This window comes from Oryza brachyantha, chromosome 10 (assembly GCF_000231095.2).
Source record: "Oryza brachyantha chromosome 10, ObraRS2, whole genome shotgun sequence".
Taxonomy (NCBI): Eukaryota; Viridiplantae; Streptophyta; class Magnoliopsida; order Poales; family Poaceae; genus Oryza; species Oryza brachyantha.
In genome coordinates, this window is record NC_023172.2 from 10,725,487 (window position 1) to 10,742,205 (window position 16,719).

General features: G+C 39.4%; 1 protein-coding gene and 1 pseudogene across 2 annotated transcripts; both read left to right on the forward strand.

Annotated features, from left to right (window-relative positions):
- Positions 1–1,459: 1,459 nt before the first annotated feature.
- On the forward strand, positions 1,460–5,388 carry LOC102703249 (ubiquitin-conjugating enzyme E2 4). The gene is made up of 6 exons (XM_006661740.2): positions 1,460–1,726; positions 1,905–1,984; positions 2,299–2,413; positions 2,507–2,559; positions 2,657–2,785; positions 4,930–5,388. The coding sequence occupies exons 1-6, from the start codon at positions 1,683–1,685 to the stop codon at positions 5,058–5,060; spliced, it is 552 nt and encodes a 183-aa protein (XP_006661803.1). The 5' UTR covers positions 1,460–1,682; the 3' UTR covers positions 5,061–5,388.
- A 2,121-nt stretch (positions 5,389–7,509) lies between these two features.
- LOC102703523 lies at positions 7,510–13,320 on the forward strand (annotated as a pseudogene). The gene is made up of 6 exons (XR_001551311.2): positions 7,510–9,889; positions 9,991–10,074; positions 10,654–10,758; positions 10,847–10,955; positions 12,643–12,793; positions 12,880–13,320. The product of XR_001551311.2 is annotated as a N6-adenosine-methyltransferase non-catalytic subunit MTB-like (transcript).
- The last annotated feature ends 3,399 nt before the right edge of the window (positions 13,321–16,719 follow it).

The window sequence follows — 16,719 nt, forward strand, 5'->3', positions numbered from 1 at the left end:
CCGGGGCTCCGCCGTGCCACGACACATACGGGATGAATGGTTTGGTGAACCTGGAGTGGAGACGAATGCAATAGCTTAAAAAAAAGTTGGAACCACAAATGGACCACCAAAGCATGTGTAAGGGCCGCTACAAATATTGTAAAATGATCTCTAAAAGATAAAAATGGTCAAAGAGAGCACACATTTCAATATTAAAATAAAACCATAATGTTCAGGTTCAAGTGATCATCTTTTGACTGTTTGAAGAAAAAAATGAAACAACATATTTACAAATGAAAATAATTTATAAATCTTTTTTAATATATTCTTATTGATCTAAAAGCAAATGTTGAAAAGTAAAGTACGTTGAAAAAAACTAAAAACATCAAAATCAACTGTTGAAAAATTTAAAATTGACTTACAAGAATAAGCAGAAATACACACAAAAAAGAATTTGTTGTTAGACAAAAATGGTACACAGCGTGAACTTTAAACCATATGTTGTCAATTGAATTGAATAACAACATGACCCTCACGAGTTATACAATGGGGAGCTTTGGCATGTCTAAACTAGAAAATAAAATACTGCGAATAAAAAAACGACAGAAAAAAAGAGTGAGCCGATGGTTTCGTTTCTCCGCCCCTCCCTGACCCGCTTGGTACAAGGCTATTGGGTTTTGGCTATTGCCTGGATATATGGTGAACCTACATTCTCTGTAGCATTCTTTTTCTACAATTCGATGCTATATTCAGAGCAGTACGTATTATATACAGTACACACCAGACAACCAACCAAGAATACCACACCGTAACGCATATGGATAGCTATCACTGTCTTATGGTGCATATGTATGTTTAACCAATACTTTCTTTGCTCATGACCCATTCAAAGATAACATTATTTCTAATGCCTATCCTTGGTTCCATGTTCGTTTCGAGGCTTCTAAGGCCTTTTATTTTTTCTATGGTGGACTTTGGATTTTTATTTGCATGGTTCTTAAACTAATAAAATGTGTATTTTTTATATAAAACTTCCATATATAAACTTTTCTATATTTTGAAATAAATTTTAATTATTTGTAATAGCCTTAAAAGTCAGATAATCCACAAAACCTAAACGTATCGTGAGAAAAGAACACAAATTTGTAGTACCATTATCATCACAGGTATTCCTCGCCCTAGAATTAATCATATTCACGTGGTAAAATATACAACGAAACCCAGATTTTTTTTTTAAACACGGCGAGTCAGTTTTTGCATCCATTGGACAAAAACCTAACCTGTGAACGTTTGAGATTAGGCCAGGTTGGTTCATTTCATCTGCCAATTCGCATTGCTTGATTGCATTGCTTCACTAATCATGTCATTCTGCTCCGCTTTTCTTTTTCATTTCTTTCGTGCTTTGTCACTTTCCTCTCTCTCTCCTGTGCGTGTCTCGTCCCCTCTCTCTCTCTCTTCCTCTCGGCTGCTGCTGCAGTGGCCATAAAAATAAATCTCGCGCAGGGTGGGGAGGGGGGAAGAAGAGGAGGAGGAGGGCGCACGCACCGTCACCAGCAGCGCAATCTCTTTCTCCCCCTTTTTCTTTCTTCTTTTTCCTTTCTTCTTTGCCTCCTTATCCCCAAGAACCGCGTCTCCGGAGGTGGGGAGGAGGAGGAGGAAAAAAATTCATTTCTTTTTCAGGACGCCTCTGAGAATCAATCGACATGTCTTCCCCGAGCAAGCGGCGCGAGATGGACCTGATGAAACTGTGAGGAGGATCTTTGTTTTCTTTTTTTTTTGGGTTGGGGGGGTTGGGATTTGTTTCTTGCGATTGCGATTCTTTTTCTTTTCCGTGGCGGGTTCATCTAAATCTGATGCGTTGTTGTTTTGGTGGTGGGGGGTTGGGGGATTTCTTGGTTTTCTTGGGTGGGTCTCGTTGCTTGCAGGATGATGAGCGACTACAAGGTGGAGATGGTGAACGATGGGATGCAGGAGTTCTTCGTGGAATTCCGGGGTCCTACTGAAAGTACGATCGCTGCCGCAAAATCCCATTTTTTTTAATTCATGTTTCCTGGCTGATGATCCGCCTTTCCTGTTTCCGATTTCTGATCTAGATGTAGGGGAAATTAAGTAGAGGAAAAATCGGGAGCTTTCCCGGTTGATCATGTGCCATTCTGTTCGCATTTACTGGTTAAGCGTAAGATTATAGGGCTGCTTTTGGTTGGTTCTTGATTAATTTTGTTTGCTTGTGCGGTTCGTCAGTTGACCATGAGTGTCTTGGTTTCAGTGACTAGGGAAGAGACGATGTGCTGTCTGATGAATGCTTGCTTAATTTGGCAGGTATTTATCAAGGTGGTGTATGGAGGGTTAGAGTAGAATTGCCTGATGCGTATCCTTACAAATCTCCATCGATTGGTTTCGTCAACAAGATTTATCATCCTAATGTGGATGAAATGTGAGGATTGATGTTCATGCCCTTCTTTTGGTATGATTGAAGGTCAAGTAATAATAGTTGCTGACCTGCCTTTTATTGGACTGGAAAATGTAGGTCTGGTTCTGTCTGTTTGGATGTCATTAACCAGACGTGGAGCCCAATGTTTGGTGAGATAACTCTCGTCCTTGTCATTATTAGTAGTGGTACTTGCTGGTTATTGTAGCTTCTGTGACCTCGGCTGAATATTTCCATGAATTGTTGCAGATCTAGTTAATGTGTTCGAAGTCTTCCTTCCACAACTTCTATTGTATCCAAATCCTTCTGACCCGTTAAATGGAGAGGCTGCTGCACTGATGATGCGTGATCGTCCAGCTTATGAACAGAAAGTGAAAGGTAATGTGGTCTAATGCCATCGAGATCAAACTAATTATTGATTCTGCCTTGCCTAGTCTTAGACTGTTGTTTGGTTATTGTCCATGTCATTTTTCACAAATTCGAGACTTCATATTATGATGCCACAGTGCAATTTTGCAAGATTGGCTCACACAATTTTGTTTTATTGTACTGCATCCATTGGCGTGTTATGCAACGAATAATCAGTATAGAGTTGTCCAAGTGCTGTCCTACTTATATTTATTCTGTTCTGCTTGCACAAGAAAACATAGTAGCAAGCCCTTTTTTGCTGCTTGAAAATCAAGATGTATATTCACTTAATCTTACCTGTGAATTAGGTCTATTAGTTTAGTGATGTAATATTAAGGTGATCAGTCATAATTGGCAACTCTTTCTTGCTAGAACCCTTACAGATCGTTTTTTGGTTAGTTCATAACTAACTGTATCACTATCTTCGAAGGTCTATTAGTTTAGCTTTGTCATAATCTCCCAATAATCCTCTCTTGTATGGCAAAACTATGTCTTCCATATTGAAAAGTAGCCTCTGTTTCTTGATAATGATCTGACTTGTTTCATTATGCTCAAGAATGAAATAAAATTTTCCTGTTGGCTTGTTGCCATGGTTGTTCTTTTGTTTTACACTAGGAATCTTCATTTTTTTGGTCATGTTTACTTAGATGTTTGAGTGTCATGGTTTTATGACGATATAAGGTGTTCCAGTGTTTGTTGATGGAATGGCAGTTTTCTGTTTGAAGAGGCTCCTTTATACTCTTTTTTTAGGTATAATTTCTGTTTTAAATCTTTTTCTAGTGTGTCCTAAAGTTTTTTTATAAGAATAGAGCAACGGCCAGTATATTGGCCTATTGATTTAGCATTTATGTTGAAGATCTAATTGCAATTGTTGGCTCTTATGTTACAACTCCAGTGCTTCTACTATTGCTAATTTATATAGTTTCTAATTTTTTTTACATACCAGAAGTCAGATTATAGTTGTGCCATGTTAATGCTGGAGAAATTCATTAGTTGATGGTTTACTGATTATCAAGGAGTATATTTGGAGGGTGCATGTGATTCTTCTTTGCCATCCTAGTCACCCTTGTTGAGCTCAAACCTATTTCCAATTATTGTCTGTACAGTCACTGCCAGTTGCTGTAGTGCTTGTTCATAACTCATGTCTGTAGATAAAACCTAAAGTCTCTTGCAAAGTCAAATATCAGAACTGAAATGGGAAACAAGACTCTCTTGAAATTTTGTTCCTTGATGTTGTTTTCTTAGGCTTTATCTCGTCTGGCTGCCAACTCAGGGGTTGTCGTTTTTATTTCTTAAACCCTGCTAGACACCAAACTGTTGATTTGATGATTATATCACCAGATGCTTGCAGCGTGCCTTTGTAGGTTGGTTAGGAATAAGGACAACATTCCATTTTTCTCATATAAGATAGCAGTGCTGACTCATGGGACAGTATAATCATCCAGCTTCGGGTATGATTGGTTGACATTATATAGGATCAGGGTTGAACCGTGCCTAGCTGGTGGGATGCAAGGGTTTGGTCTTTGATTGTGGTTTCTGTAAGTGGAGATGCTGTTTGGTTGCGTGTGAACTGTGAAGACCAAGATGATTTAAAAAATGTTAGCATACTTCTATTTTGTTTTAATATACTATGAAGCCCATACCTTATTTTAATAAGGCTTGATCCGCTTGTAAGTACACTGATTTCATTGGATATGCACGAACTACTTGCTAACTACGTCATTACCCAAGCCTGAGCACATGGCCCAAAATGCAATCTTGCCTAGCTTCTTTATAACGCAATTAAGCAAGGAACTGATGCATCTTTTTGGCATGGTGCAATCCCTATTCAGGCCGAATAACACACCTCTTGATTCTTGAGCAGTCAAGATTGCACAGCCCTGGACGAATGCCAAGACATACTAGCTTGGACAACAGTTTTAGATTGCACAGCCCTGTCGGCACAGTTTTTATTGTTATATAGTACAACTAACTTTTCTTTCTGCTCTCTACTGCTTGATTTCACTTAAATATGAATTGGCACTTCATATTCTTTTTTGGTCAAATAAGACTGCAGTGTGGCGTTTCTCCCACGTGATAGCAGAAACTAACTCACATTCCTGTTGTATCTACAGAATACTGTGAAAAATATGCAAAACCTGAGGATGCTGGCGTAACCCCGGAAGATAAGTCAAGTGATGAAGAACTTAGTGAAGATGAGGACGACTCTGGGGATGATGCTATACTGGGCAACCCAGATCCTTAGTCAAGTTGGAACCTGTTTCCAAAAGCTCATCGTATACAATGTTGGTTTGCAGAAATTGCAAGCGAACAAAACATGAAAAAAATATCTGGGAAAAAAAAGGCTCTTTGAATCTCATGTAAATAAGTGTACTTGTATCTTGTCTAATGTTGTTTCCTTCGATTGACCAATTGAATTCGCAGCAGCTCTCATGTTTTCCCAACCTGTCAAAAGTGTCAAGCTTGTAGATTTGTGTTCTCGTTCCAGGGAATAAACAAGGTTGTAGCTTCTGGTCCTAGATGATGATGATGCTGTGCACTGTGATGGTTTTTTTTTGCTTGATTGATTGCTTGATGGTGGGCTGTCTTTGGTCTTCCAGGGTTGCAAATGCAGGTGTTCGTTTGGTAATCTACTCAATATTCTCAAGATTGGAACGACTGTTACTTCGTTGAGAGCTTGGTAAAAATTATGAAGCGTTTACAGAGTCAAGTTTTCTTTACACTGGATGGGGGAAAGCATATTTGGTAGAATGTAAATAAAATTCATTAGGACTTGAGGGCATGGTAAATCCACCTACTTCGCTGTAAAAAAGATGAAAAAAAAAAAAAAACTCTGCGTGTTTGGATTTGCTATAGGTTAGCGCAGTTGCACGGAACAGTCATTTTCAACAGTACTTTTTGTGAGCTTCACGGATTAATTACTAGCCTAACTTAGAGTATAGTCTTATCTGTCAGATGACTGAAGAAGTGAAGATGGTGATTGATACTTTTTTTTTCTTCGTTGGTAGGCCTTACGATTCTCTTTTACGGGTGGGTTCTTTCAGAAAGGATGAAACTGTATTTCAAGTTCCTAAAAGAGCTGCTAAGTTGGTTTTATAAATAAATTCTAAGTAATACCGATGGACATGGTTTATCATAGTTTCTAGAAAATAATTATTTTCAGCCCATCTCACACGTACTAATATGAAGCTAAACGTAATAATAGAATGCCATCCATTTTATCAAACTCCAAAACTCCAATGCACTGATTTCCTATGTAGATTGTGTGTTGTAGGCCTTTATCTAATTGCCAAGGCAATTCGCGATGCTTTGGCCCACGTACGCTAAGATTATGAGCCCACCCGTGCGGCCCACTACTTGTCCCCACAGCCTTTCCAGACCAACACGGCCCACGACCCAATGCCGTATCTGGCCCATCATAGCCTTTCCAGACCAACACGGCCCACGACCCAATACCGTATCTGGCCCATCATAACCTTTCTAGACCAACACGGCCCACGACCCAATACTGTATCTGGCCCATCATAGCCTAGCGCGGATTTTTCAATGGGCCTCTCTTTTCAACATTTACGTGACTTTCTTTTCTTCGCTGTCAGCCCACTTACCGAATGGGCCGAGGAGCCCACAAAATAGCGGGCCGGATCTACATGGACCGTTCGCGCTTGGCCCATAAGAAGCCTAGCTAGCTCAATGAGGCCCATATCTAACTGGGCCGTGAATCAGTGAAAGCCCATCTGGCCACATCCTCAACTACGCCGACCTGCCTGTGTGCTCGTCTGGTCGCCGTCCCGCGGCCGCACCGCGCCGCCCCGCCCCGCGCCGCCGCACGGTCGCATCGCACGCGGCGCCGCCAAACCTCCCCAGCTTCCGGCGCGCCTGTCTCGCCGTCCGCCGCTCGCCCTGGCCCCATTGCCCGCTCACCCGCTTGCTCCACGCAGCTCGAGCGGCTCCGCCCCATGCGCGCGCTGCCGCCGCAGCTGCGGTTGCTTCCGGAGGTATAGACCGTGTTGTACTATTGGCGCTCCCCTTCCTCTGTTGGTCTGTTGCTCAACCATAGTAGGTCGCAGTGGATCGCTGATTCCATTCGCGTAGTCGCTTCTTGTGTGCTGATTCCCGCGGTTGTATTGGAGGTTGAGCCAAACCGAGTAGCTTAGCTTGGTCGGTCTGATCTTTAGCTGAAGTAAATCAAGCAATAAAAATGTTTACCTAACCCGACTAATACTCCATCCGTTTCATATTATAAGACTTTTTGACTTTGCTTAGATTTATATGTGTGCTAATTAATCTAAACACATATACAAAATATATATATTAATACATGGATGAATCTCGGCAAATCCAGAAAGTCTTATAATTTGGAATAGAGAGAGTATATGGTTAGTCTACTTACCTTTATATGGCATGAATCCATGCATTCTATCACCTAAATATGGAAACTGATTTGCATAACTGATAACTCATAGGGTAGTGTTGGTGGTGAACTGCCACCTTGTTGTTTCACGTGTGGCCAAGAAGTTGTCACAATTTAGGCGATATAACAACAAAACCAGTAGCTTGGCTGTCATTATTACTTTAGCATCAATATAGTTAGAGGTTTCATGTGGCCAAAGAGATGGATTTGATTCGTATTTATTGCCTCCTTTTTGGGGCTGAGGCCATAGCATATTCAGATTTGCGCTCGAGGTTTTCAGCCAATAGGTTGTGCTCCTTCTTACTTCCCTAACAGCTGTGATGTATGAATGCCATAAAAATGATGTTTGTGCAGGAAATTATAAGCTTTCCTGTTGGCGTAAATCCGTAAGCGTATATGCCGTAGATAGCTTCTGCAATGGAAGGGTCAGGATCTAGTCGGAGTCATGGCAAGAGAGATGCTGATGACGGTGTTGATGCTAGGAGCAGTTGGAAAGAAGATGATGAACATGACGATGTTGAAGACAGAAAAAATCGATCTGGCAATTCAACAAGGAATCGATCTGTGCTGAAGGAGGTGATGAGGATGACTATGATGTAGGAAGGGAATCACGAGTATCCAAGGTTCCAAGGAGAAGCCCAGAAGAGAGAAGTAAGAGGAGATCGTCAAATCGGTACAAGGACAGAGATGGGGAGAGCAGCATGAGGAGAAGAGAGGGTGATGATGATTGGGATTCTTCAAGAAGATCTAGCTCCAGAACTTCTGGTCATGATGTCTCTCGCAGTAAAAGCAGGTCCTCTGATCGGGCCAGTTCTGATAGAGCTGATACAAGAGATATTAGGTCCTCTGCTGATCAGAGCAAGAACAGGAGTACAATAGAGGCTCATGATTACAGGGATGAATTGAGTGAAGGATGGGAAGACAATGAGAGGAGAACAGACTCTGCCAGAACGGACAAAAATTATCAAGATAGACAATCAATTGATCCAAGGTATGACACTGGATCACCTCAAGCTAGAGATGATAGGATAGTTAGTTCTGTTGATAGTATTAGACAACACACATTGCATTACAGTGCAAAGTCTAAAGAGAGTGATGAGAAACACATAGGTCGAGTGGAAGGTACATGCAGAATTAGTGATAATGTAGAAACAAAAGATATGCTGCCTTATGTAGATGAGGATGGGAATGCACTGTCAAGGGATGAAAGTAACAGAGATAGACATCACCGAGGAAACGATGATGATGATCAAGGTCATTCGGATTCAGATAATGAAAGAAGCATAAGCATGAAAGAAAAGATAAGATTGGATGCTCATGGAGATTATAAGTCCTATAGAGGGAGGGACAGAAATAGAGAATTTGAAGGATCTAAAGAACACTGGGGGAGTCGTCAAAGGCATGATTTGAAGGAGCCAAATGACTATGGACAGGAAAGGTTAGATGGTGGGAATTTCCATGGAAGGTCCGGGTATAGGAAAGATTCCAGGGGCAGATATGAGAGCAGCAAAGGCCCTTCATCATATGGGAATCGATATGACAGTTCTGATTCAATAGAAATTCGACCTAATAGGAACCTTGATTTTGGAAGGGAGGGCTCTGTTTCTGGAAGAAGAATCAACATGGGATCCCTTCAGGACTTAACACCAGGAATAAGAGATCCATCTGAGGACGCACAGGAGAGATACTATGATGATGCTCAAAACATGGATGATAAAATTCCTCATGATTCTCAAAGTGGGAGGGGAGTACCACAAGGAGCAATGACATCCAATAATTCAGGAGCTGGTCAAAGTGGCAGCGGGAGTATAATTTCTCCTACTCCTCAGCAAGGACCAAAAGGCAGTAGACCTTCTAGAGGTTTGCGAGGGAGGCCAAATGCGAGGGACCCTCAAAGAACGGGAGTACCGATGCCATTGATGCCGCCTCCACCATTTGGACCTCTTGGTCTTCCACCAGGCCCTATCCAACCAATTGGACCAAACATGTCCCATTCTCCTGGTGCTCTTGGACCTGGTGTTTTCCTTCCACCATTTCCTGGGCCTCTTGTTTGACCTGGAGCATGGGGCATTGATGTGAATATGCTTTCTGTTCCAAGCAACCTTCCTATTCCTCCACTAGCTGGGCCTAGTTTCACCCCCAGTGCTGCGGCTGGCCCCAACCATAGCATTCACTTAAATCATACAGGCTTTGGGTTAGGATCTCCAGCGAATGCACAAGGATCTTGTTTCAATCCAATGTCTACTCCAAATCGTGAAACACTACATGATAAACCACCTGCGGGTTGGACGCCACAGCGGGGGCCTGCTGGAAAAGCTCCTTCACGGGGTGAACAAAATGATTACTCACAGAACTTTGTGGATACTGGCATGCGGCCTCAGAATTTTATCAGAGAATTGGAACTTACAAGTGTAGTGGAGGACTATCCTAAGCTTAGAGAACTCATACAGAGGAAAGATGAGATTGTTTCTAACTCGGCTTCAGCACCAATGTACTACAAGTGTGACCTGAAAAAACATGTGCTTTCCGCAGAATTTTTTGGCACAAAATTTGATGTTATTCTTGTAGATCCTCCATGGGAAGAATATGTTCATCGTGTTCCTGGTATCACAGATCATATAGAGTATTGGACCCCTGATGAGATTATGAACTTGAAAATTGAGGTTATATTATTTGATTTACTGTACCCTTTCTATTTATTTATTATCTTGTGTTTGTTTTGTAGAGTTTCTATATAATAGCATCTTTATATTTTACCTAGCAGGCCATAGCTGATACACCCTCATTTATCTTCCTCTGGGTTGGTGATGGTGTTGGTCTTGAACAGGGCCGCCAATGCTTGAAGAAGGTAGGTCAGCTGACTCTTTGCACAAATTCATATTATGCAAGTGCTGTTTTTGTTTGTGTCCTTGTGTAAATTGCTAGATTTCTGAGTTTTTTCTAAGTACAACAAATTAACCATAAGTCCTTTAAGGATTTCTGCACTAAATTTACCTTTTACTTACCAAGCTTTAGTTGTCTTGAGGCATTAGCATTAGATTGAATTTGTAGGACACCAATCCCCAGTGTTATGCTTCATTGCTGTTCATGATATAGTTTATGCACCTTTCCTGGTGGTGCAGTTCCTTGTATGTCATTGAATAAACTTCATATGACATGGATATACCAATTACTCTCACTAGCATGTGTCCAGTCAGCCTCACAATGAGTGACATATTGGACACCATTCGTTGTTCAAATAAAATTGTTGATCTTCTCTTTCTGTTTTCTGCATTTATTCTTTCCAAGCTTTAATTTGCAAAAGATCCTATCCTTAGAATGTTCACTTAGTGAATAAATACTTAGTGCTATTGCATTCAATTTATTTGGAAGGTCTGTACCAATATTTTCAGCTAAGTGTGTGCTGATGAAATTTCTCCCTGTGTAGTGGGGATTTCGTAGGTGTGAGGATATATGTTGGGTAAAAACCAACAAGAAAAATGCAACACCAGGTCTGCGCCATGACTCTAATACATTGTTGCAGCATTCCAAGGTTAGATTTACTATATTTTCCATTCTTTATGTAATTTTTCTATTACTACTTTTCTACTAGGCACACATTCTTTTTTGTGTGTGTACAGGAGCATTGCTTGATGGGCATAAAAGGAACTGTCCGGCGCAGCACTGATGGGCATATTATCCATGCAAATATTGACACTGATATAATAATAGCTGAGGAAGCTACTGATGGTATTTCTTTCATTCATTCTTTTTATAACCCTTAATATGATTATTCTGTTTCTTTGCCCTTTGCCAACCTCTGAATTACACTTTTTCTTATGGTTACATTGCTCTTGAGGTGTCCTGCATTGGATGTTACCTCTGATTCCTGTACGCAATTTGGTTTCTTCTCTTAGCCTGCTATGTACTTTCAGTTGCTTCCACTTGTCACCTTGTTCATGTTCCTTTATTCCATTCCAGCATTTGTTATTTCTGTTTTTGTAATAGCATGAGTGTTCCTGTTTCATTATTACGTGCTCACGGAAAATATGTTATATATATCTTGTGACGAAATATCAGTTTGGTAAATATTTGTATTTCACATCTTGACCTTACTTAACAAGTTTCTGTTAAAAAGAACAGATGTAGGGGATGGTGTAATGATGCAGAATTTGAATCTCAAACGTGATCTCATTTTAGAGATAAGAACACTTGGCAAACTTGAAAGCATTTTGGGCAACTTTGGTTTTATTTACTAGTGTTGATTATTGGGGTTAAAATCAGTATCACTGTGCACTATCTGGCATATGCTCAGTAGGATGATGAATTGATGACCTTATTCTGCATTGGTTGTCGTACACATGCTAACTTTAGTTTTCTGCTTACTTATCTGTTCCGAAATAACATTAATTGGTTTGGAGTCCTAAGCTACATAGTCACCCACATGAAGTAATTCCATTGGAACTGTAGTGTCATATCTTGCCAGTTTTTTCTTTTACCTTTAATGATCTTTGCCTTATTTTTGTCATCTGGCTGGTACTTCACATTTTTGTAGAGACAAGTAACAAGTAATAACCAACAAGTCAGTGCCAATCAACAGTTTACATATTATGCGATTTTGAAATGGTAGTTCAAGAAAGCCATCCAGAAATAACATATCGGCTCTGTTTGTGGTTGATGTGTTGTTCTTATCTTTTAAGTTGATGTAGAAATTTAAATCTATAGTCCTTATTGTTTGTTCTACAGACTAATAAGGTTAGACAAAATATGTTATCCGATTGTCTAGTCTCTCCCAACTGTCCCATGTATTCAGAACACAATAATATCATTGCTTGCAGCTTAGATTAAAAAAATTGCTGAACACTAAAGAAGTCTTAAAGCAGTTGCGCCAAACGAGATTTGTCATAATCCACCTCTGTATCATAGAGCCTTAGAATCCTTTCGCAGCTTGCGCTTTTGTTTTTCTCCCTTAGCTCATAATAATTCTGATATTGTGAAGTTGTCCATACTTCCATGCTGATGATCAGTCAGTGGGTGGCCATTCTTCATGTTAACCCATTCACTTGGGGTGGTAGGTAACGTAGGGGAATGTGGTACAGTGGTATAGAAGAAACTTATAATGTGTCAAAATAAATGTTGCAAGACAGATTAATTTTGAATTTGTAATAAGTGGAAAAGTGTGAAGTTCTTGTTGAATGAATCTATGTCACAACATTCGGTAGCACTCTTTTGCTTAAATTACGTTTGCTACTTTAACATGTTATTTTTGTGTGTGCTCTCTCAATAGCTTTCTAAGAGCGTTGATAGAAACAATCATGTCTGTGGTACAGGCCATCTATTACTTAGTATGTCTCCATGAAGAGCCACTTAGATTTATTTATGTTGGTAAAAGCCTGAAATACCATTTCCTTGAAGCATATTATTTCTTGGTATACAGGTTCAACAAAAAGCCAGAAGACATGTATAGGATCATCGAGCATTTTGCTCTTGGAAGGAGGCGGCTCGAACTCTTTGGCGAGGACCATAATATCCGTCCGGGTTGGCTAACTCTTGGAAAAGGTTTATCTTCATCAAACTTCCATAAAGAGGTACAAGAAAGGTCATATAATAGTTCGAACACTAACGATCTGAACATTTTAACTACTTGTTCTGAACAAAATTTGCTTGCTGGCAGGCATACATCAAGAACTTCATGGATAGGGATGGAAAAATATGGCAGGGAGGCGGTGGACGGAATCCACCTCCATATGCTCCTCATCTTGTCGTGACAACTCCAGAGATCGAGAGCCTCCGTCCCAAGTCAACCCCACAAAAGAGCCAGCAGCAATCCATGCCTCCAATGGGATCTAGCAGTTCTACAAGCAGGCAGTCTGTCATGAACTCACAGAATGTGGTAACTGTTGTCGGCTCTGAGACAATGATGCCAGCAACATGGTCTTCCACCCCAATGCCAGGTTTTGGTATACCTGAATAGTTTTGTTCAAAGGAAACCATTCGTTTATTCCTACACGATTTTCATTATTGATGTGTACATTCACTTTTTGCATGACAGATGCGTTAATAATTATCTTGTATCATCAATCATCCACTAGGCTGCAATTGGGCCCTTTTCAAATATAAATTCACGCATCACCATAGTATTCAATTCCTCATATATCAGGGATGCATTCTTTTTTGAATTTCAACATCTTACAAGATATTTCTAGTTCGTCTCTGATGCATCAGGGCTTTACATTTCAGCATCCATTGCCACTTTCTTCCAGCTCCATTGGCATCCGACGTTAGATTGGTCAGCTTTTCTGAATAAATCAAATACTGGCTTATAGAATTGTATTATAAACATGTGGCTGCCGAATTGTGAGGTTCCCTGTGCTTTTCATACAGATGGATAAATCATGAGAGAAAAATTCTCCAGGACACTGCTTATTGCTAAAGATACTTGCATTTGATCTTATCAATACTGGAGTTGTATTTGGCAACCAGGAAGCCACTAGTGCAGTTGCTTTCTCTACTGTTTACTTGTCCACGAGAAGCTTTTGCAGTGCCATGCAGTGTGTGTAACTTCCATATATATCTACTAACTGAACCTCCTTTATCCTAGAAATATCACTTCAATCCCTCTTGAATGAATCATACTCGTGTCAAATTCAGGTTCAGAGGTAAAGATAGCATTCTAGCACATGATCAGTTACTGTGGTTGTTTCAACTTCCAGTCCAATCTCATCACCTGAAGAAAACTAACATAGTTGTAGGCTTGTAGGCATCAAGTGCTGTGGAGGTTTTGTCATGAAATCTTTGTTGGTCGAGCTGTCCCAGCAAATAATTGCCATGAAGAATGACCATACAGAATGATGTGGGTCTTGTGAGCTGAGCCATTTCAACAAACAAAAGCTAAAAAAGACCATAGGAAGATGTTGGATCATGGGTTGGGCAGTAAGCTCACTGCAGGAGGTGTTGTGTCCAATTCCAGATTTCCATCAGGCTCCTGTCTTCAAATCAAGGCCAGTTCCATCTGACTCTCAGGTGTCCTTGGGTTTTCGCATATCGTAAAATTTCTTCAAATTAGAGGGGTCCAGCATCTTCAACTTGGAACCTTTATTCACAAACTGACCATCAGGTATCCTTGTACAGTGAATTTTCTTCTCATTCTAGGAGTTCATTGCAGCAGATTCAGCTTGAAGCTTTATTTGTAAATTGACTAAACTAGCAATTTCTGACATATTTTTCTCTCCAGGATTGGTACTGCAAGAACCAGATTTTTGAAGTTTTTCACCCACTCTGATGATATGTGGTACTTGGGAGGTCAAATCTCCAGTGCTCAGCACTCTAATTGCTACAGTGTAGTCAGCATTGCCAACGCTAAGTTCGTAGGTGCCAAAACTTGTTCTCAGACAGGTCGTTTTTTCTGAAAGCGAAATCGCCAACGACCAGATTGTATCTATCCTCCTCTTGAGCTGGACTAATCTATGCCACCTTCGCTTTCGAAGAAAACATGTGTGATTCTCAAGCCACTGAGAGCAATGTGTTTTGTTAATCATTTTTTCGCGGTACCAGGAAGACCTAGTTTTTTCAAATGCGGGGCATTTCTTTTTTTCTTCTGAATTCCTTTTGGAATTCACTGAACATGGTCTAAATCCTGGCAAATAATGACGCTAGGCTATAAATTGATCCAGGCTTTTATAGCATAGGAGGTTGATGTATCAACCTTCATGTTTAATAATTGTACGTAAGCTTCTAATAATATTATTTATTGAAAAATGTGAAGTTTGTGTTTTGTATGCATAGAGGTCTGTGAAAGTTTTAAGAGAGGAATCTGCAAAATCTTTTATCGCAAGTTCATTTTGTAGACCAAGTAATATTGCAACCTTTTGGGATCGTGCCTGATAAATGGTACTATTTTTTTTAAAGCAAAATGGTACTATCAAATTTGGTGGATGGACAAAATTCCCTGTTAGTTTTGCCCAGAAAGGGTGGATCTCTGCTGTCGGATCCAAACAAAATGTTTCCTTTATGGCACATCCAAATTTACTCTATCTGGTTCCTGACTAGAAAATTGGAACTACATCTGCAGCCTCATTGTTACTTTTATATACTTATTAGGGGGCTATTGTTTGGCTTTTTCATGTAAAAAGCTAAATGACATATTCTCAAATGAATAATATTTTTTTAAAAAAGAATATCCGTATTCTTAGTAATCTAAAAGTCAAAGATGGGAAATAAACTTAATTTGGTGAAAAAACCTCAAAATCAACTCCAAATTTAAGGTTAAAAATTTAAATTTTGTATCATAAACATAAGTATAAGTGAAAAGATGCGGCTGTTATTATAAATGAAATGGCTTATTAGTAACTAAAAAATAATTTATTGATAAAATTTTTGTATATATATTACAAGCTATCTAAAAGGAACTGCCATAAAATAAACTATATTTTTTTAAAAAATCAATTCTAAAATTAAGCTTTAAATTTATATTTTCACTTATGCATATAATTGCCAGGCTTAAAAAAGAACTCAGTCGCCTTACTTCTCGGATTAAACAAGTGGTTATCTTGTTAAGAGTTCAGTTTATGATTGACCACACAAATTTTCCTTTAAGCTAACCCTTCACATTGCCAACTACCAATTGGTCCACATGTCGACGATTGAGTGATTAGTCTGAGTACATTGCTAAAATCAAAATTTATGTATTAAGGTCCAATCCCCGCGTCCAAATCAGTGGTACCATCATAAACCCATATTCCATTTGTAAGAAAAGAACAGGATATGTGCAACAAGAACAGAGCAATTATAACCCATAAATAAAATAAAATAATCATATTTCTAAATCTACCAAGTAAAACACAAACTAAATGTTTTTATGGTGGGGGTGGGGTTGCTGTTTGCACAACCATAGAAAGAGCTCGAATTGTTCCAAAGTATTGTCGTAATCATATTATCGACTTCAAGATCATTCACCTCCAAACAATTTTAACAAAGTTAAATTTCATCGTACTTGATACTAGGATATACCATATTTGTAGTATAAAATTTGATACATCTAGGTATTTAGTATCTCGATGCATCAAAATTTTCAATGTAAATTTTAGTACACAGAGATACTCTTCAGGGATGATAAAATTTCTTATTGCACACACATGTACAAGTTTTATCTCATAGCTCTCATAAATCGTAGACGGGCCGTTTAAGTCTAGACAATAATATCTCCGGTCTTTATATAGAAAGTAATTTTCGACAGGGTATAATCCCAAATATTCATGTTATAAGATTTTAATGTTAACTACACATACTTTACGACATCATCCTTTTGCGTTAATGTAGGTATCTCAACTTTTGATCTTGATAAATTATGCTAGTGCATCTGTCACCAGACTTTGTGAAAAAAAAGAGTACCCAACAACCTAGAGAAGGGACGGCCAACAGTTCCTGGTATACACTCGCATACACAAATTGAAAAAAAGGGGAAGATTGTACCTCTAATTTATTAATGGTTTAAATTATCACAAGCTATTCATGT